Raw genomic sequence first — 20,854 nt, 5'->3', positions numbered from 1 at the left:
TCCCTTTCTTCCCATAGTTGGATTTTGTACATTGGTTATCTCTGGCTGATGAGATTATGAGTGATTCTCCCCCCACCTTTATACACAGTTTGGAGTTTGAGAATCAGAAGACTCGCTTGGGCATTCAGTTGGATTTTGAAAAGAACCAACTGAAGGAGGACCAAGATAAAGTACACATGTGGGAGCAGACAGTGAAAAAAGATGAAAATGAGATAGAAAAGCTCAAAAAGGTAAGGAAGGAAAGAATTAAAAGACAGACTAATAACTGGGAGGAAAAATGGGAAGAAATATGGCAGACAGAAGGATAATGTCCACAACTTAGAAATTTCTCATCTAAATCAATAAGAAAAATACCAAGACCTAAACAGGAAAAATGGATAAGTGTCACAAACAGTTCAAGAAGACTTTCAAATAGTCCCTAAACACATACAAATAATTCAGTCTTACTAAAGAAACGCAAATTAAAGCAACAATTAGATACAATGTATTTTCTAGCACATCATGGAAAATGTAAAAACAAAGGACACAATGCTCAATACCAGCCATGGTATAGGAGACCAGTATTCTTTTTTTCTTTTTTTTGAGATGGAGTCTTGCTCTGTTGCCCAGGCTGGAGTGCAGTGGCACTATCTCAGCTCACTGCAACCTCCGCCTCCCGGGTTCATGCCATTCTCCTGCCTCAGCCTCCCAAGCAGCTGGGACTACAGGCGCCTCCCACCACGTCCAGCTAATTTTTGTATTTTTAGTAGAGACGGGGTTTCACCATATTGGCCAGGCTGGTCTCGAGCTCCTGACCTCGTGTTCCACCCGTCTCGGCCTTGCGAAGTGCTGGGATTACAAGCATGAGCCACCGTGCCTGGCCAGGAGACGAGTATTCTTACGTAATGTGGCACCCATCCTTCAAGAAGCTTCACAATGCATTTATACCCTGTAACTCAGTAATACCTGAGGAGATGATCCAAAATGCTGGCAAAGCTTTATGCGAACACTTTGATGTTTATAAGAAGCATTATTTATAGTTCCAAATTGGAAACTACTCAGTGCCCCTTGGAAAGTGGGAATTTAGCAAATCATGCTACATTTGTAAAATTATTTATGTAGTGTCTTCAAACTTTAGTAATACACAGACCCTTTTTAAAGGAAAAATAGTCCCTAAGATTGCCAGTGTTGCCTTAAATCCGTGATGTTACTTAAGTATATACAAATATATATACTTAGAACACTTAACCAAATGCTAAGAGAACGTTAAAAATTAAATACTAACAAAATGAGCAAAATTTAGATTGACTATGTAAATTCAGTGCAACAAATGATGATGTTTTGCTGAAACCTAGTCACTTCACAGTGTGACTATGCTACTGACTGCTACAGCTCAGTTCTTTTGAGTTTAGCATGCCTGTGCCACCATGTATTGTGTGATGACTCAATTTTCTCACATCCTTTCTCTTTAAACTACTATGAAGCCTTTGTTCCTTATAGCATTCCCTCCTGAGGTGATTTGGCCTTCTCTTGGTTTGAACTTACTGTTTGACTTATGTCTGCCTATGTTTGTTGCTTGTTTGTGTGTTTTCGTCATTAACCCCTGATGATTAAAGTAGTCCTCTTTAGTGTCTGAAATCTTTTTTTTTTTTTTTTTTGAGACTCAGTTTTGATCTTGTTGCCTAGGCTAGAGTGCAGTAGCACTCGGCTCACTGCAGCCTCTGCCTTCCAGGTTCAAGCGATAACTCCTGCCTCTGCCTCCTGAGTAGCTGGGATTACAGGCGCCCGCCACCAAGCCCGGCTAATTTTTTGTATTTTTAGTAGAGATGGGGTTTCACAATGTTCGCCAGGCTGGTCTGGAACTCCTGGCCTCAAGTGATCCGCCTGCCTCTGCCTCCCAAAGTGCTGGGATTACAGCTGTGAGCCACCATGCCCGGCCTGGTGTCTGAAATCTTAAATGCAGTTGTAGCTTGGGCAGTAAAATCCTGAGGCAAGACAAGTTAGATACCTAGATGATTTGGGATATTAAATATATGCAATTTTTTTACTTTTTATTTTGAAATAATTTTCAACTTTGCAAAAAATTGCAAGGAATAGTACAAAGAACTCCCATCTACCCATCACCAAGATTCATCGGTCATCAACATGTTGCCGCATTATCTTCTGCATTCTCTCTCTCTATATATATATGCTTATTATTTTTTATGAGCCATTTGGGAGTAAGTTGCAGATATGTCCCCTTTATGTGATTATTATTACTTTTTTTGAGACAAGGTCTCGCCCTGTCGCCCAGTTTAGAGTGCAGAGGCACGATCTCAGCTCACTGCAACCTCTGCCTCCCAGGCTCAAATGATCCTCCCACCTCAACCTCTCAAGTAGCTGGAACCACAGGCGTGCACCACCACACCCAGCTAATTTTTGTATTTTTTTGTAGAGACGGGGTTTTGCCTTATTGTCCAGGCTGGTCTCGAACTCCTGGGCTCAAGCAATCTGCCCACCTTGGCTTCCCAAAGTGCTGGAATCACAAGTGTAAGCCACTCCACCAGGCCCCCTTTATGTGACTTAAGATCAAAATGAAAACAAAAATTTTCCTTTGTAAAAATCAGAACATTATACATAAGGCTACAATCCCCTTTGGCTGACCACTCTTCATCCTAGTCCCCTTCGTCTTGCCAGAGGTGATTCTTCCAGACCCTTTAAGGATTTACTTAAATACTTGTACATTTGCATATGTGTATTCATAGAAAATGCACAGTATTGTTTGTGTGGGTTTTTAAAAAAAAAAAAACAACAAATGTTACCATACTGCACATGACAAAGTTTTGATATAGAAAAAAATGCTCAAATATAACAAAGTCAGAATACAGTTTTAATTACAATCTAGTCTCAACTATGTAAAGCTGTCTGTAAATAACGCTGAGAGAAAATGTGCTAGAATGTTAATTGATTATCTAGCTGATGAGATTGTGAGTGATTCCCCCCTTAATACTTTCTCTATACTTTTCTACATATACTAGATAACTTGTAAAATTGGGGTGTGTGGGAGAGGACAACCAAATTTAAAAAAGATAGAAGGCTGAGGGGTGATGGGGGTGTGAAAGCAAAGCTCATTGACGAGTGACTCCAATAAACTGCCTAGTAGGAAGGGTGGGAGCAGGAGAATATCCCAGGGTAAGATGGGGAAAGTCTTCACCTATTGTCCTGTTCCCACTGCTGGGACCAGGAGGAACAAAGACACATGAAGATCATAGATGAGACCATGGCTCAGCTACAAGACCTGAAGAATCAGCATCTGGCCAAGAAGTCGGAAGTGAATGACAAGAATCATGAGATGGAGGAGATTCGTAAGAAACTGGGGGGCGCCAACAAGTGAGTGGGTTCAGGCCTGGGGTGGGAGGACGTAGGTAGAGCAGGCACCCTGCCAGATTTGGGTCTCACCTAGCCCCTGGACCTTTTTTAGGGAAATGACTCATTTACAGAAGGAGGTGACAGCCATTGAGACCAAGCTTGAACAGAAGCGCAGTGACCGTCACAACTTGCTACAGGCCTGTAAGATGCAGGACATTAAGTTGCCACTGTCAAAAGGCACCATGGATGATATTAGTCAGGAAGAGGTGAGTATTGTGGCTGGTGGTGGGAGTGGGCTATGAACATCATTAACCAGGGATGGGGAGTGAAAGTGACCAGGAAGGGCAGCAAAAGAGAGAAAGATGGTGGGCAGATGGTGAAGGGACATGAAAAGGGATGCAGGAGAGATGAGGCAAGGTGCAGTGGTGAAGGCAGGTGAGGCGAAAGGTAATAATGGCTTTGGTGTGAGAGAGAAGTTGAATTGGGAATACAGCTGCAAGCCAGTGAGTGGGTGGTGAGAGAGTTGAGCCAGGAAAGAATGAAGTAATTCATTAACCTTAGGGACCTGAGCTATATTAGCTCCAGCAGGTGACAGAAATTGGTAGGAGTGGGAATTGAGGGACATTAGCCAAGAGCAAAGGAAGACAGAAAGCTAGGGGACCTGAGGGCGATAGCTTAGCTGCAGTGAGGGAGATTGGCCAGGAGAGGGTTGGGTAAGGGACATCAGCAATGCAGAGGTGAGGAAGTTTAGTTGTAGGAAAACCAGAGATACTAGCCAAAGAGGAGCAGTGGAAGCAAAGATTTGTAGCAAGGGGATGGGAAATGTTAGAGGAGGTTTGCATATATTAATATCTTGTCTTAGACCTGGTTATGTATCTCAGTCCCATGTATCTTTCTCCCTCCTCACTTTCCAAATGGCATTTCAGTTTAATTCAGTAAAATATTTTGAATACCAGAAATGTTCTGGGCATCATGGTAGTGTGTGACATAATTACCCCAATCCTAACCACAGACCTGCCAGACAGGCATTATCCCCACATTACAGGTGAAGAAACTCAGGATCTGAGAATGTGACTTGCCCAAAATCACAATGTTAGTAAGTGGTAGACCTCAATTTTTTTATTTTATTTTTATTTTTTTTTTTGAGACAGAGTCTTACTTTGTCACCCAGGCTGAAGTGCAGTGGCGTGATCTTGGCTCACTGCAGCCTCCGCCTCCCAGTTTCAAGTGATTCTTGTGCCTCAGTCTCCCACGTAGCTGGGATTACAGGCATGCACTACCACTCCTGGCTGATTTTTGTGTTTTCAGTAGAGACAGGGTTTCACCATGTTGGCCAGGCTAGTCTCAAACTCCTGGCCTCAAGTGATTCACCTGCCTTGGCCTCCCAAAGTGCTGGGATTATAGGCACGAGCCACTGCACCTGGCCATAGAGCTCAATTTTGAACTTGAGTCATTCTGCCTGCAAAGCCTCTGTTCCTTCTGCCATGGTGCTTTCTAGCAAGGTGCTTTCTCAAAGTTTGAAGGCTGCAAAGGAGCTCCCTATAGAAGTGCACTTTCATGGCCAGTCTGCTCCACTTGACTCTCCGTTGCCATTGCAGGGTAGCTCCCAGGGGGAGGACTCAGTGAGTGGTTCACAGAGAATTTCCAGTATCTATGCACGAGAGGCCCTCATTGAGATTGACTACGGTGATCTGTGTGAGGATCTGAAGGTGAGGATCAACCACAGGGGTGTGGTGGGGGTGGGGGTTGGGTGGTAGTAGGACCATCTTCCTAGCTGTCCAGAGAGGGGGTCAGCCCATCTGGGGGCTCTATGGAGACCATGGCTGGAAAGGGGAAAGCTGGCAAGGATGGGAGGATTCAGTTGTGAGGCAGGATCTCGCCCTCATATATACAAACAGACATATGCACATTCCCCACCCCATACCCCGAGTTGCTCCTGCCCTTGCCTGCTATCAGTCTTCCCCTTCCATGTGTGTATATAACTAAGCTAAGCCTAGGTACACACAGAGAAGAGACTTCAGTACAGTGAACAGATTGACCTCAGGTGTTCCTCAGGGCTCTTTCCTCCTCGCTTGGCATTCTTTCATCCTGGGTATCACTAAAGTGGATACCACACTAAAGTAAACTTGGCACACTAAAGTAAACTTCCATGGCTTCCGCTGCAATCTCTATGCTAGGTCCCACAGGTACCTCAAACCCTAGCCTTCCTCCCCATATTTACCCATCTCCTCAGTGCCACTCACATGCTCAGCCAGAAATTTGAGCCTCATCCTTGACTTCTCCCTCTTTCACTTTACATAATCAATTAATTACCAAGCACCAAACCCTATGGATTCTGCCTCCTAAATATCTTTTTTTTTTTTGAGACGGAGTTTCGCTCTTGTTGCCCAGGCTGGAGTGCAGTGGCATGATCTCTACTCACTGCTGCAACCTCTGCCTCCCGGGTTCAAGCGATTCTCCTGCCTCAGCCTCCCGAGTAGCTGAGATTACAGGTGCCCGCCATCATGCCCAGCTAATTTTTAGTAGAGGCAGGGTTTCATCATGTTGGTCAGGCTGGTCTTGAACTCCTGACCTCAGGTGATCTGCCCACCTTGGCCTCCCAAAGTGCTGAGATTACAGGCGTGAGCCACTGTGCCCGGCCCTAAATATCTATTGAATTCTGGTTTTTGTTTCCACTGTCTCTAATGCAGGCCACTTTCATCTCACATAGCCAACTACAGGAGCCTCCTAAATAGTTTATGGTGTGTTTCAATCGTCATTATATTCAGGAGGATTTGATTTTTTTAACTTATGGAAAATTTCAAGCATATGGAAGTAAAGAGAATGATAATAATGAACCTCAGGCACTCAGCTTCAACAGTTAAGCAATCTTATTTTTTATACCCCCCATTGGAGTATTTTAAAGAAAACTCTAGACATTACTCCATCCACAATTAGCTCAGCATGTATCTCTAGAATATGAGAACTTTTAAGAAAAACAACCATAATATTATACCTGAAAATATTTAACAATAACTCCACAATATCATCTAATCAGTAAATGTTTAGATTTCATGAAAGTCCCATAACATTTTTTTATTTTTTTTTATTTTTTGCAGTTTATGTGTTTAGATCAATATTCCAGTAAGGTCCGTATGTTAAAATTGGTCTCTGCTAGTCTATAACATTTTCTTCTTCGTTTTTATTTTATTTTTTTTCTTCGTATTTATCTATGGAAGGAACTGGGTCGTTGGTACTATAGAATTGTCTGCATTCTAGATTTGGCTGATTATGTCCCCTTGATGTTACTGAACATGTTTTTTCTATTCCTTGTATTTCCTATAAACTGGTAGGTAAATCTAGGATTTGATTGGATTCAAGTTCTGTTTTAGGCAAGTATATATCATAGGTGGTATTGTGTACTTGTGAACTTCCATCTGCATCACATCAGTAAACACCTGATGTCAGTTCTCACTTTCTTTGTAATGTTAAAATTGACCAGTGTTCAACATTAGCTATGAAGTATTCTTGCCAAAAAACAAACGTGGCTCTGATCAAGCTTCTATATCTACCAACTATCAGAAACACTGGTGCCAGAGGAATGTTAAAAAAGCACATGAGGGTCGGGCGCGGTGGCTCACGCCTGTAATCCCAGCACTTTGAGAGGCCGAGGCAGGTGGATCACCTGAAGTCAGGAGTTCAAGACTAGTCTGGCCAACATGGTGAAACCCCATCTCTACTAAAAATACAAAAATTAGCCTGGCATGGTGGTGCACACCTGTAATCCCAGCTACTCGGAAGGCTGAGACAGAATCGCCTGAACCCGGGAGGCGGAGCTTGCAGTGAGCCGAGATTGTGCCATTGCACTCCAACCTGGGTGACAAGAGCAAAACTCCGTCTCAAAAAAAAAAAAAAAAAAAAATGCACAGGGATGTAGTTAGCCAAATCCAGACTGGGAAATTTTATTTATTTATTTATTTATTTTTTTGAAACAGTCTGGCTCTGTCACCCAGGCTGGAGTGCAAGTGCAGTGGCGTGGTCTCGGCTCACTGCAAGCTCTGCCTCCCAGGTTCACTCGATTCTCCTTCATCAGCCTCCCATGGAGCTGGGACTACAGTCACCTGCCACCACGCCCGGCTAATTTTTTTTGTATTTTTAGTAGAGATGGGGTTTCACCGTGTTAGTCAGGATGGTCTCGATCTCCTGACCTCGTGATCTGCCCACCTCAGCCTCCCAAAGTGCTGGGATTACAGGCGTGAGCCACTGTGCCCGGCCGCGGGAATTGTTAATACTTTTAAGTGTAATAGTGGTATCACTATTTTTTTTAAGTCCTTTTATAGGAGTGGTTCTCATTGAGAGGGTAAGATATTTTGTTCCCCCAGGGGACATATGACAATGGCTGGAGATATTCGTCACGCCTGCTTGTCATAACTGGGGTAGGGGGGTTACTACTGGCATCTAGTGGGTAGACACCAGGGATGCTGCTAAACATCCTACTGTGCGCAGGACAATCCCTACAGCAACGAATTACCTGACCCAAAATGTCAATAGTTCAAGACCCTGTCTCAAAAAATAAAAAAATACATAAATGTTGGCCAGGTGTGGTGACTCACGCCTGTAATCCCAGCACTTTGGGAGTCCAAGGCAGGGGGATTGCTTGAGCCCAAGAGCTAATTTTTAAAAATTAGCTGGGTGTGATGGCATGTACCTGTAGTCCCAGCTACTCAGGAGGCTGAGGCAGGAAGATCACTTGATCCTGGGAGGTTGAGGCTGCGCTAAACCTAGATCACACCAGTGCGCTGTAGCCTGGGTGACAGGGAGAACCTGTCTCAAAAAAGAAACTTCAACGTTTAGATGTCTTTTATGTTTCAGTCTGTTAGAGTCATTTTTCTTCTTTTTTTTTTAATGTGGAGACAGGGTCTCACTGTGTTGCCGAGGCTGGTCTCAAACTTCTGGCCTCAAGTGATCCTCCTGTTTCAGCCTCCTGAAGTGTTGGGATTACAGGTGTGAGCCTCTGCACCTGGCCCATTTTTCTTTGTTTTTGTTTGAGACGGAGTCTCACTCTGTCACCCAGGCTGGAGTTCAGTGGCATGATCTCAGCTCACTGCAGCCTCTGCCTCCTGGGTTCAAGTGATTCTCCTATCTCAGCGTCCTGAGTAGCTGGGATTACAGGCATGCGCCACCACGCCCAGATAATTTTTTTTATTTTTAGTAGAGACGGGGTTCTGCCATGTTGGCCAGGCTGGTCTTGAACTCCTGACCTCATGTGATCCCCCTGTCTTGGCCTCCTAAAGTGCTAGGATTACAGGCATGAGCCACCACACCCGGCCCCATTTTTCTTTTTTTTTTTTTTGAGACGGAGTCTGGAGTTCAGTGGCATGATCTCAGCTCACTGCAAGCTCTGCCTCCCGGGTTCACATCATTCTCCTGCCTCAGCCTCCCAAGTAGCTGGGACTACAGGCACCCACCACCACGCCCGGCTAATTTTTTGTATTTTTAATGGAGACGGGGTTTCATCGTGTTAGCCAGGATGGTCTCAATCTCCTGACCTCATGATCCGCCTGCCTCAGCCTCCCAAAGTGCTAGGATTACAGGTGTGAGCCACTGCGCCTGGCCCCCATTTTTCTTCTTGATGCTCACATTGTTCATCTTGGCCAGTGGGAACCACTTCAAGTTTTTTTGTTGTTGTTATTTTTAGATTTTTAGTATGGAAAATTTTATATGCAAAAGTAAAATACTACAGTGCTCCCTCATATAGCCATCACCAGTTTTAACAACAGTCAGCTGCTGGCCAAACTTGTTTAATGTGCACCCCCACACAGTTCTTTTTTTTTTTGAGATGGAGTCTCACACTGTGGCCTGAGCTGGTGTGCAGTGGCACAAGCTCGGCTCACTGCAACCTCTGCCTCCCAGGTTCAAGTGATTCTCCTGCCTTAGCCTCCCGAGTAGCTGGGATTACAGGCGCCCACCACTTCGCCTGGCTAATTTTTTTGTATTTTTAGTGGAGACGGGATTTCACTGTGTTGGCCAAGCTGGTCTCGAACTCCTGACCTCGTGGTCTGCCCGCCTTGGCCTCCCAAAGTGCTGGGATTACAGGTGTGAGCCACGGGGCCCGGCCCCCCCGCCCCCTGACACTTTATTATCCCTCCCTACCCCTAGGTTATTTTAAAGTAAATTCTGGGCTGGGCGCAGTGGCTCACGCCTGTAATCCCAGCACTTCGGGAGGCCGAGGCAGGCAGATCATGAGATCAGGAGATTGATCCTGGCTAACACGGTGAAACCCCGTCTCTACTAAAAATACAAAAAATTAGCTGGCCGTGGTGGCACATGCCTGTAGTCCCAGCTACTTGAGAGGCTGAGGCAGGAGAATCACTTGAACCCAGGAGTCAGAGGTTGCAATGAGCCGAGATCACGCCATTGCACTCCAGCCTGGGTAACAGAGCAAGACTCCGTCTCAAAAAAAAAAAAAAGAAATTCTGGGCATCATATTTCATTTGCAAATATTGCAGGATACATCTCTGAAAGAGATAGGAATTCTTAAAAATAATTAGAACCATTACATACCTAAAAATAATTTTTTTTTTTGAGACAGAGTCTCGTACTATCACAGGCTGATGTGCAGTGGCACAATCTCGGCTCTCTGCAACCTCCGCCTCCCGGGTTCAAGCGATTCTCCTGCCTCAGCCTCCTGAGTAGCTAGGATTACAGGCGCCTGCCACCATGCCCGGCTAATTGTTTGTATTTTTAGTAGAGATGGGGTTTCACTATGTTGGCCAGGCTGGTCTTGAACTCCTGACTTTGTGATCCGCCCGCCTCGGCCTCCCGAAGTGTTGGGATTACAGGCGTGAGCCACCACGCTTGGCAGTAATTTCTTAATAGTGTTACACATCCATGATGCTCACACGCAAACACACACTCTACAGTTTACCTGCTTGAATTGGAAGTCAAATAAGATGATTGACGATAGTTAGTGGATGATTGATAAAGCCATTAATTGATATGTCACTTGAATCTCATTTAACTTATAGGATCCCCCTCCACCTGTTTTTATTTTTCTTTGCACTATTTTTTTGTTGTTGTAGAAATTGACTCATTTCTTCTGAAGGATTGTTCACATTCTATACTTTACTGATTGTGTCCTGTAGTGTTTAAAATGTTCCTTTCACCCCCGCCCACCAAAAAAAAACCATAGATGGTTCTGCCATCCTCTGTAGTTCTTATAAGTGGGTAGTTAGATGTAGATCAGTGCTGTTCAGAAGAGGTAAAATGTGATCCACATATGTAATTTTTTTTTTTTTTTTTTTTTGAGATGGAGTCTTGCTCTGTCGCCCAGGCTGAAGTGCAGTGGCACGATCTCGGCTCACTGCAACCTCCGCCCCCCAGGTTCACGTCATTCTCCTGCCTCAGCCTCCCAAGTAACTGGGACTACAGGCGCCCGCCACCACGCCCGGCTAATTTTTTTTGTATTTTTAGTAGAGACGGGGTTTCACCGTGTTAGCCAGGATGGTCTCGATCTCCTGACCCCGTGATCCACCCGCCTCGGCCTCCCAAAGTGCTCGGATTACAGGTGTGAGCCACTGCACCTGGCCAATTTTCGATTTTCTAGTAGCCACATTTTAAAAATAAAAAGACAAAGGTGAAACTAATTTTAATACTATATTATGTTTAGCCTAGTATCCTCAGGAGTATGATTTCAATGTGTGAACTATATAAAAATTATTGATGAGATATTTGATGATCTTTTTTGTACTGTCTTCAAAATCTAGTATGTATTTTAACACAGCACATCTCAATTCAGATGCTAAAATTTCCTCAGAAATACTTGATCTATATTTAGATTTCCTAAAATTTACAATTGAAAAAGGAGACCCACATACCCAAGTTTTCCAAATATGCATCAAAGTTTTCCAGTAACTGAATTGAATATCAGGTTTTCAATTTAAATGAACTAAAATTTCATAAAATTAAGATTTTATCTCCTCAGTTGCACTAGCCAAATATCATGTGCTAAGTAGCCACATGTGGCTACTGGCAACCGGATTGGACAGCACAGTGGCTTGGTTAGATTCAAATTTTGGGGTTCAATTGTTTGTTGTAGCTACGGCTCCTTCACAGCTGGTGGTGGTACTTCCATCAAAAGGTACATAATGTCCATTAGTGGCTCTTTTTGTGTGGTTTGCAGCCATGCTTATTATTGCATAGATCCATTAATTAGTCAGGCATTGCAAAATGGTGACCTTATTCTATCATTTCTGTGTTTACTAGCTGGAATACTATAAAGAGATACTTCCTCTCATCATTTATTTGGTTATTCTGAGATACAGTTTGTATAGGAAAGGCAGGATATATATGCTTGATTTTTTCCCCCCTTTATCAGTTCATAAAATAAAGAATTGCTTCCTTGGCTTTCTCAAGATTTGTCCACTGAGTTCTCATATCATTATGAATTTAAATATATTTGGTGTCTTTCAGTCTGTTGTGGTTATTAGAAATCCTTCTTGGTGCTCAGGTTGTCCCATCTTTGGCCAATGGTGACTCATTCAGTTTGGCTTCTGAATCATTTCAACACAACCCTGGTAGTCTTTGATATCTCCCTTGCTTTCCAATATGTCCAGGTTCATCCTCCCCATTTTCCACCCAGACCTGGAATCAACTGTTTCTCCAGGAAGCTCTGACTTCCTTTAGTGGGAAATGCTATTATTTAGCAGCTAACATCTGGATATTGGAGTGTTCATGATTGCTGGGTTTGTTAGTGCTTCTAGAACTTTTCAATAGATTGGGCTATTAAATGCATTTTTTTTTTATTTTGAAGGAAAAATGCATCATGAGTTCATATTGATACTTTGAATTGAAATTGTAATTTTTAGTTTAACGTCATTGATTTTCTTTTTGAGTCTCCCAGTTGCTGAAAATCTCAGTTCCTAGCAACACTAACATAATAACACATTTACTTTATCCTACTCTGTATATACTAGTTTGAAAAATCACAATAAGATATTATTAGTAAAAGGGCCAGGCGCAGTGGCTCACGCCTGTAATCCCAGCACTTTGGGAGGCCAAGGCGGGCTAATCACAAGGTCAGGAGATGGAGACCATCCTGGCTAACATGGTGAAATGCCATCTCTACTAAAAATACAAAAAATTAGCCAGGCGTGGTGGCAGGCGCCTGTAGTCCTAGCTACTCGGGAAGCTGAGGCAGGAGAATGGTGTGAACCTGGGAGGCAGAGGTTGCAGTGAGCTGAGGTCGCACCGCTGCACTCCAGCCTGGGCGACAGAACAAGACTCCATCTCAAAAAAAAAAAAAAAAAAAGATAGTAACAATTTGATTATTGAATGTAATTTTAAATAGTTTAAGATTTTCTGAGATTATTTTTATTATTAAGCTAAGGAAAGCCTTATTGGGAATGTATAGTCATGTTCCTATGTTTTAAAGTAATTTGAAAGAATTATCTGAGTGTCTAACCAGCTTAATATATAGTTAGGTTTCTTTGTTTTAGTTTGTTTTTCATTTTTAGGGGTTACTCTTTTTAGCATTTTGATTTTTTTTTCAGCTTTACTTTTGAGATGTTTCAAGCCTGTGGAAAACTTGAAAGACTAGAACAGTGAACACTCATATGCCTTTCACCTTAGATTCACCAGTGAATATTTTACCACATTTGCTTTTTCTCTCATCTTTCCCCTATCTTTCCCCTCCTTCCCTCTTGCCTCCCATTACTTGCAGTTTTTTTGTTTTTGCTGAACCTTTTGAAGGAAGTGTGGCCATGATACTTCAGCCCTAAATACTTCAGCATGCTAAGAGCAAGGGATTGTCTTACCTAACCATAATTTCATATTATACCTAAGAAAATGAATAATTAGGTTTCATAATATTTAATCATCAACCCATATTTGAATTTCTCTAGATGTTCTAAAAGTGTCTTTTGTAGTTTTTTTTCTTTTTGGAACTAGTATCCAATCAAAATTTATGAATTTATTTTATTTATTATGTCTCTTTAGTTTCTTTTAATATGGAGCTATCCCTTTACCTTTTATTCATGGCATTGATCTTTTAAAGAGTCTATGAGAGTTTTCTTGAAAAATGTCCCACATTATGGATATGTTCTTTTTTTTTTTACAATATTATTTAACCTGCTCTTCCAACCCTTGTATCTCCTGTAAATTGGAAATTTCATCCAGTCTGGAGACTCAATGGATTCATGTTAAGTATTTTTTGGAAAGAACATTTCATTGGTGAACTTGATGTGGCATCCCTCCAGAAGGTACATCATGTCAGAATGTGCCCACTATTAGTGTTATTGAGTTTGATCCCTCAGTTAAAGTGTCAGTTGCTAGGTTTTTCAACGCTAAATGTACACTTTTACCTTTGTCATTAATTAGTAATCTTTAGAGTGATGCTTTGGCATCTTGTGAATATCTTGTTCCCCAACAATTTTTTACCCAGTGGTTTTCACATTTTGATTTAATTTTGCTTTAATAGTTATATATAACATCTTTATGTGTTTCTAAAACCAAAAGTATAAAACGAGGTACATGAAGAGAATTCCTGCTTCCATTCCTGTCCCCTTCACCTCTTTTTCTTGATAGATAACCCTTTAATTAGTTTTTGGATTCTTTTTCTTGTCGTTATATGTTTAAAATACAAATATATTTATATTCCCTCTACCTTCACTTCAATAAAATATAGCATACACTATTGTGTAGCTTTCATATTTTACTTAAAAATCTATCCTGGGGCCGGGTGCGGTGGCTCACACCTGTAATCCCAAGCACTTTGGGAGGCCTAGGCATGTGGATCACGAGGTCAGGAGGTCAAGACCATCCTGGCTAACACGGTGAAACCCCGTCTCTACTAAAAATACAAAAAAAAAATTAGCTGGGCATGGTGGCGGGTGCCTGTAGTCCCAGCTATTCGGGAGGCTGAGGCAGGAGAATGGCGTGAACCTGGGAGGCGGAGGTTGCAGTGAGCCGAGATCGCGCCACTGCACTCCAGCGTGGGCGACAGAGCAAGACTCCCATCTCAAAAAAAAACTTTAAAAAAAAAAAAAAAAATCCTATCCTGGAGACCACTCCAAAGTCGTGTATAGAGATCTTCATAAGGGCTTTCTAAAATGTACATAAGTTTATGTCCTTATTCTTGAAATCATTCACTGGTACCTCACCTTTCTCAGGATAAAGTCTAAACTTTATAAGGCCCTTTATAATCTGTCTTCTACTTGTCTATCTAGCATCTTCTCTTTCTGTGCCCTCCAACACACTTGTACGCATGCACATACACACACAATTGCTACTACTGCCATATATATATATATTTTTTTTTAGCTTTCGAAGTTTATTAAAGTTGATTACTCTTTTTTTTTTTTTTGAGACAAGGTCTCGCACTGTCATCCAGGTTAGAGTGCAGTGGCACCATCATGGTTCACTGCAGCCTCGATCTCCTGTACCTAAACAGTCCTCTCACCTTAGCCTCCCAAGGAGCTGGGACCACAGGCATGTGCCACCACGTCTGGCTAATTTTTTTATTTTTGTAGAGATGGACTCTCCCTATTTTGCCCAGGCTGGTCTCAAATTCCTATTCTCAAGCGCTTTTCCTGACAGGCTCCCAAAATGCTGGGATTAAAGGCATGAGCCACCATTCCTGGCTTGCTTTCTCTTTTGAATTCTTTTCAATTCGATGAACGGACCATGAGCAACCTCCCCTGGCTATTTTTTGTGATGCTCCCAACTGCATAGAAGTCTGTTCCTGGCCGGGCATAGTGTCTCACGCTTGTAATCCCAGCACTTAGGGAGGTTGAGATGGGTGGATCAGTTGAGCTCAGGAATTTGAGACCAACCTGGGCAACATGGCGAAACTCTGTCTCTACAAAAAATACAAAAATTAGCCAGGCATGGTTGTGCGTGTCCGTAGTCCCAGCTACTTGGGAGGCTGAGGTGGGAGGATCACTTGAGCCTGGAAAGTGGAGCTTGCAATGACCAGAGATCATGCCATTGCACTCCAGCCTGGGTAATAGAGCGAGACTCTGTCTCCAAAAAAAAAAAAAAAGTCTATTCCTTTTCTCTGTCTTCACTTGTTCATCCTGTAGTCCTTAGCTTAAACATATTCCTGGAAGCCTACCTTAATTTTTATCACCCGATGAGGTAACCAACCAGAACACCTCAATGCAGGCACATATTCTATATACTAGTGGGATCCCTCCTTCTACTTATTATACTTATTTATACCCAAAATACCCTAGGCTCACTAAACATAATAGTACTAACATTCACCACTCAAGAACTATCAATCTCCTGATCTCTGAGTTAGGAGTCTGAGTCCTCCTGAGTCTGAGTTAGGTGTCTTTCTTGTGTGCTGATTCAACACTGCCTGCTTATCATTGTTTTCACATTCATCCTACAGTATTCTGGTTGTTTACTTATGTGCATTCCTCTGTTAGACCCCTGAGCTCTGTGAGCACAGAAACCAGGGCTCACAGGACAGGATGGCCCCAGTGCCTGGCACTTGGTAGGCATTCAGTAAATATTTATTGACTGAAAGTGGCAGAAAGGCACAAGCCCAGAAATGCATTGCAATATCTATAACAACTAAAACTAAACTCAAATGGAATTTGCTCAAATGTAGTGATCTAAGCAGAAAACGTGAATTGCCTTACTTATTGTGGAGCTGTAAGTGGAGTCCAAAGCGGCCAGTGTGGGAGCCTCCAGGTCACCCTGGGTTGGTACTGGCTCATGGCCTGGGCTAAGAGCCAGAGAGGGACACCACCAGCTGCTCCTCCTGAGAGACAAAGAGGTTGGCAGGGCCTGGGGGAAGGGCTAGAGATTAGAAAGCAGCCTCAGCCTATAATTTCCAGAGATGGTGGGAATGGTTATTATGGGTAGGATCTGGTGGAAGGAACTGAGCTAGAGAAGAAGAACCTGCCCTCCGTATAGGAGCAGGCGCCCAGGCCACACTCAGTCAGTCATCTTTCGGTGGGGGCCTTGGCACAGGGGCCAGGCCCTTCTTGACGTTGCTGGGCCTGGGGCTTACAGGATGCCCAGGCTGAGGAAGAGATCAAGCAAGAGATGAACACACTGCAGCAGAAGCTGAACGAGCAGCAGAGTGTGCTTCAGCGTATTGCCGCCCCCAACATGAAGGCCATGGAAAAGCTGGAAAGTGTCCGAGACAAGTTCCAGGAGACCTCAGATGGTAAGATTTACCCTTCTACTTGGGCCTACGATGAGGACAAGAGGCTAAAGGTATGCCACGGGCCTGCTGTACATCACAGCAGTTCCTGTTCTGACATGTTTTCTTACTTAAAACTCCCAGGAGCCCTAAACAGTAGGGGTTATTATACCTGCTTTATAGAACGGAAAATTGGTGAGGTTCCCAGAGAGTAAATGACCTGTTCAAGGTCACACAGCTGGTTGCTGGTAGAACACAGGGAGGAACCCATATTTGTGTGGCTCCAGGCCCCTGTTTCTTACTCTGCATTGTATCCAGGGGCCAGTCCACTGGATACAGATCCTTCTGGGACCCTCCTCAAGCATTCCTCTCTCTCGGTGGGATGTCCCTGCTCTGGATTGTCATTTGCAGGTCCTTCTTGCCAGGGCACTGAGGGGTCTTCTGTCTTTCTTTCTGGCAGAGTTTGAAGCAGCCCGAAAGCGAGCAAAAAAGGCCAAGCAGGCATTCGAACAGATCAAGAAGGAGCGCTTTGACCGCTTCAATGCTTGTTTTGAATCTGTGGCTACCAACATTGATGAGATCTATAAGGCCCTGTCCCGCAATAGCAGTGCCCAGGTAGGCTGGAGCCCCTTACCCAACCAGCTGCTACCATCCTCAGTTGTCCTTCCCTCTAGGCTTCCTGTCCCTGTCTCCATCCAGACTCGGATACAGATCCTGACATATCTGCCTTCCCCTAGGCATTCCTGGGCCCTGAGAACCCTGAAGAGCCCTACTTGGATGGCATCAACTACAACTGTGTGGCTCCTGGGAAACGCTTCCGGCCTATGGACAACTTGTCAGGGGGGGAGAAGACAGTGGCAGCTCTGGCCCTGCTCTTTGCCATCCACAGGTAAGGCTGATCCCCTAGGGCAGTTGACGAAGAGACTGAACTGAGGCCACCAGAGACTCTGGGGCCCAAGGATACGCGGAGATCTGCGAAGGTGAAGATGGTTTGGTGGAATCTGGATTGCATCCCTGTTTCAGTATCTACTGCAGCGTATCTGGCTTTGGTTTTTCTGGACCTGTCTTCCCCATCCACCCTCATCTGCTCAGCATGTCCTCACTGGCCTCTGCATGTATTCAGTTCCGCCTCCAGGCTTTTGCTCACAAGGTTGCTGGCTAATAATCCCTTTCCATGTAAATCTAGCTTGATCATCACCTTTCACCCCTTCACCCTTCCTCATTCTCCTCCCCTTTAGGAAGCCCTCCTTGATCACTGTGGCATACCCTGACCTTCCCCTCCTGAATGCCAGTAGTACTGGAGTCTGACTCCTGCAACTTATATTGCTTGATTGTACAGCATCAATTTCTTGAGTGCTGCTCTGTACCAGACCCTGCGGAGGGATTAGGGACACAGATTATCAGACAGGGTCTCTGGCCTCGAGGAGCTCACAGTCTAGTAGAAGCCAGACGCATAAACAGACATGTGCTAAGTGTTGTAACCCGGTGAGCATGGGCGAGATGGATACACAGAGGAGGTACACTTAACCCAGTCTGTGGGGAGGGTATGGGTAGGCCAGGGAAGACTTTTAATGACAGGTGCCACTTGAGCAGGAGATGTAAAGGATGAGTAGAAGTGCCAGGTAGACCAGCAGGCATTCTAGGCTGAGGGTGCGGCATGTGCAGAGGCAAGGAAGCATGACAGAGCATGCTGTGATGGCGTGTGTTGGAATGGGGTGGACCTCTAGGTAGCTCGGTCATTACGACTAGAACCTTGGACAGCTTTAGCTCCCCAGCCAGCCTGGAAGCTCCTGAGGGGACCATGTCTTCTTGTGGTTCTGTAGGAACCTGGAACACAGGGCTGAGTGCAGAGGGGAGGGCTTTGTTGATGTGTTGGCTTTTAGGGGCTCCGGCAACTTTGAGACCTGGGTTTTTTAGTCTCTGAAGAAGTGGAGTGGGAAGCTGGCCTGTTTGATGGGCCTTGGGGCTGTCCCACCCCGCCTTGCCACCCCCTCCCCGCCTCAGTGTCAGCTCACCTACTGGTTCCCTCCCAGCTACAAGCCAGCCCCCTTCTTCGTCCTGGATGAGATCGATGCTGCCTTGGATAACACCAACATTGGCAAGGTGGGTGCAAAGAAAGTGGGGCCTGGGAGGGATGCCCCCAGGTCGGGGCTGGGTTTCAGGGAGCAACTCCTGAGTGTGCCCTAGCCGTTCCTGCTGCCTGCTGTCTGTGCCTGGGAGGCTGGGCCCAGAGTCATCCATGCTGTGGTAGTCAGTAGTCTCCTTCTCTCAACCTCTCTTTTCCCCACCTTCCTCTCCCTACCCTACCTCTTCTGCCTTCTGGTTGTGGCTGGAAAATACAGGGGACTGTTAAGGTTTGAGCCTTGCTAAGTGCCTGGCGGCCTTTCCCACAGGTGGCAAATTACATCAAGGAGCAGTCGACTTGCAACTTCCAGGCCATCGTCATCTCTCTCAAGGAGGAGTTCTACACCAAGGCCGAGAGCCTCATTGGAGTCTATCCTGAGGTAGGGCGGGCCTGGCTCAGGAGCCAGTCCTACTCCCTGCCTGATTTCCCAGGGCAGGAAAGGAAGGCTGCAGTGGAGGGGAAAGGAGGTGGGGGAGCATAGGGAATCAGGTCCTGAATGGCCATTTGGGCTTGTTGGAGCCCTGCCTCTGGAGGCTTAGCCAGCCCAGTCAGGCAGGGCCATTGCATTTGGGTACAGGTGGAAAGGCAGGCAGAGGCAGCCAGACAGTGGAGAAAGGAGGAGAGTACAGAAGTAGGCAGGGAGAGAAGGCACATGGGACTGAGCATATCCTCTCACACCCAGAGAGAACCATTGACTGGGCTTTGGGCAGGTATTCAGGGAGGAGGGTTTGAGGCCCCTGGTCCTGGGGCACTAGACCCCTCTTAATTCTCTCCTTACAATTTTATTTTTCTTTTTCTCCCTCCTCCTTCAGCAAGGGGACTGTGTGATCAGCAAAGTCCTGACCTTCGACCTCACCAAGTACCCAGATGCCAACCCCAACCCCAATGAGCAGTAGCAGTAGTTCTGCCCTCCCGCCCTGTCTGGATTCCTAAGCTGTCCCTCTCCCAATCTCTGGATATTTGACTCCCAACCTTCCCCCTACCTCCTGGCCCTTTTTGGTGTAGTCATGGGATTTAGGCACTGCTAATCAAGCATGAAGAGGAACAGAGGTGATGTTAGGTCTGGAGCAGAAATTCCTGAACGACAGGGAGTATTCTGGCCTCCGAAAGGAGGTGCTGAGCTGAACAGGGCCATCTGTTCATCACACACACCCCCTTCCTCCCCCTCATCACCCATAATCGTGGGCCCCTTGGGCCTCTTGCCCACTGTGTGTGTGGGTATATATGTGTGTGTGTATGTATCCGCATGTGTGCATGTGAGTATGTTTGCAAAATAATAAAGGATATTGGAGACCTGTTTTAGAAGGAGCCTAGGCTGAATTTGATTCCAAGAGAGCTTAGGATGACAGCACCCCTGAGCTGGGCAAAGGTACTCAGGACCTCATAGGAGTCTTAGGCAGTTACCTGAAACTGCCTTCATTCACTCATTTGTGTATTCATTCATTTATGTATTCATCAGACACATACTGAACACCCTCTATTTGTCAGGCTCTGTGCTTGGAATACAGAGTTGAATCAGACATGATCTCTACCCTCCTAGTAAGGAGATACAGTGGGTTCATGAATGACTATAGTTAGCTGAATGTCATATGTACTTTGAATTTGAGAAGAGGGTGATCCCCTCTAGGCTTCCTGGAGGTCACATTTAAGCTAGACCTTGACAAATTGGTAGGATTTGGTCAGGCACTAGGAGTGGAGCATGAGCTCTGGGGACAGACAGTTATGGGTTCTGGTCCCACTTTTTGTCACTTACTAGTTGTTTGACCTTGGGCAAGTCATTTGACCTTCTGTGCCTCAGTTTCCTCATCTGTAAAATGGGGCTAACAATATTACCTACCTCATAGGATTTAATGATGTCAAGCTCCTCACTGGAGGCCTTATCCGTTCGTGGAGCCCACTAGGTGCCGACCCCTCAGAATATAACCCTCATGCCTGGACCCCTGAGAGCTTCTGATCCCAGCTGTTAGGGACAGAAGAAGCCTCCAAATCTGGAAGGTGCTGAATGCCCTGCTGACTGGGAAAGTTTCAGGGCACTGATGGGGTCTACCTGGTAAGTGGAAGGCCTGAGGAAACCTGTAGCTTCAATCATGTCTGGTAACCGGGTGCCTGAGCCCCAATCTGGGTTGTGAGGAAATAGGGGAGAGGTATCCTGGGCCACATCCCAGCCTAACACGTGTGAGGTTCATTTTAGGAACTAACCTCATTAGCTATAAGGATCATGAAGAGGCAGCAAAGCCGGGTGCGATGAGCTCAGCCTTTACTCATTC

The 20,854-nt window shown here is 45.0% G+C and overlaps 1 protein-coding gene across 2 annotated transcripts in view; it reads left to right on the top strand.

Moving 5' to 3' along the window:
* Window positions 1-19,892, top strand: part of SMC1A (structural maintenance of chromosomes 1A) — a 42,836-nt gene extending 22,944 nt beyond the window's left edge. For both annotated transcript variants that reach the window (XM_024240574.3, XM_024240575.3), the window contains 10 exons: window positions 89-230; window positions 3,203-3,348; window positions 3,440-3,593; window positions 4,926-5,036; window positions 16,330-16,486; window positions 16,923-17,077; window positions 17,200-17,351; window positions 18,496-18,565; window positions 18,856-18,966; window positions 19,400-19,892. In XM_024240574.3, the coding sequence (XP_024096342.1) occupies window positions 89-230; window positions 3,203-3,348; window positions 3,440-3,593; window positions 4,926-5,036; window positions 16,330-16,486; window positions 16,923-17,077; window positions 17,200-17,351; window positions 18,496-18,565; window positions 18,856-18,966; window positions 19,400-19,483 (1,282 nt within the window). In that variant the 3' untranslated portion in view covers window positions 19,484-19,892. The remainder of the gene's footprint in view (window positions 1-88; window positions 231-3,202; window positions 3,349-3,439; window positions 3,594-4,925; window positions 5,037-16,329; window positions 16,487-16,922; window positions 17,078-17,199; window positions 17,352-18,495; window positions 18,566-18,855; window positions 18,967-19,399) is intronic.
* Window positions 19,893-20,854: the final 962 nt, after the last annotated feature.

The sequence above is a fragment of the Pongo abelii genome, chromosome X (genome assembly GCF_028885655.2).
Source record: "Pongo abelii isolate AG06213 chromosome X, NHGRI_mPonAbe1-v2.0_pri, whole genome shotgun sequence".
In the NCBI taxonomy this organism is placed as follows: domain Eukaryota; kingdom Metazoa; phylum Chordata; class Mammalia; order Primates; family Hominidae; genus Pongo; species Pongo abelii.
This window is presented reverse-complemented; position numbering and strand designations above follow the sequence as displayed.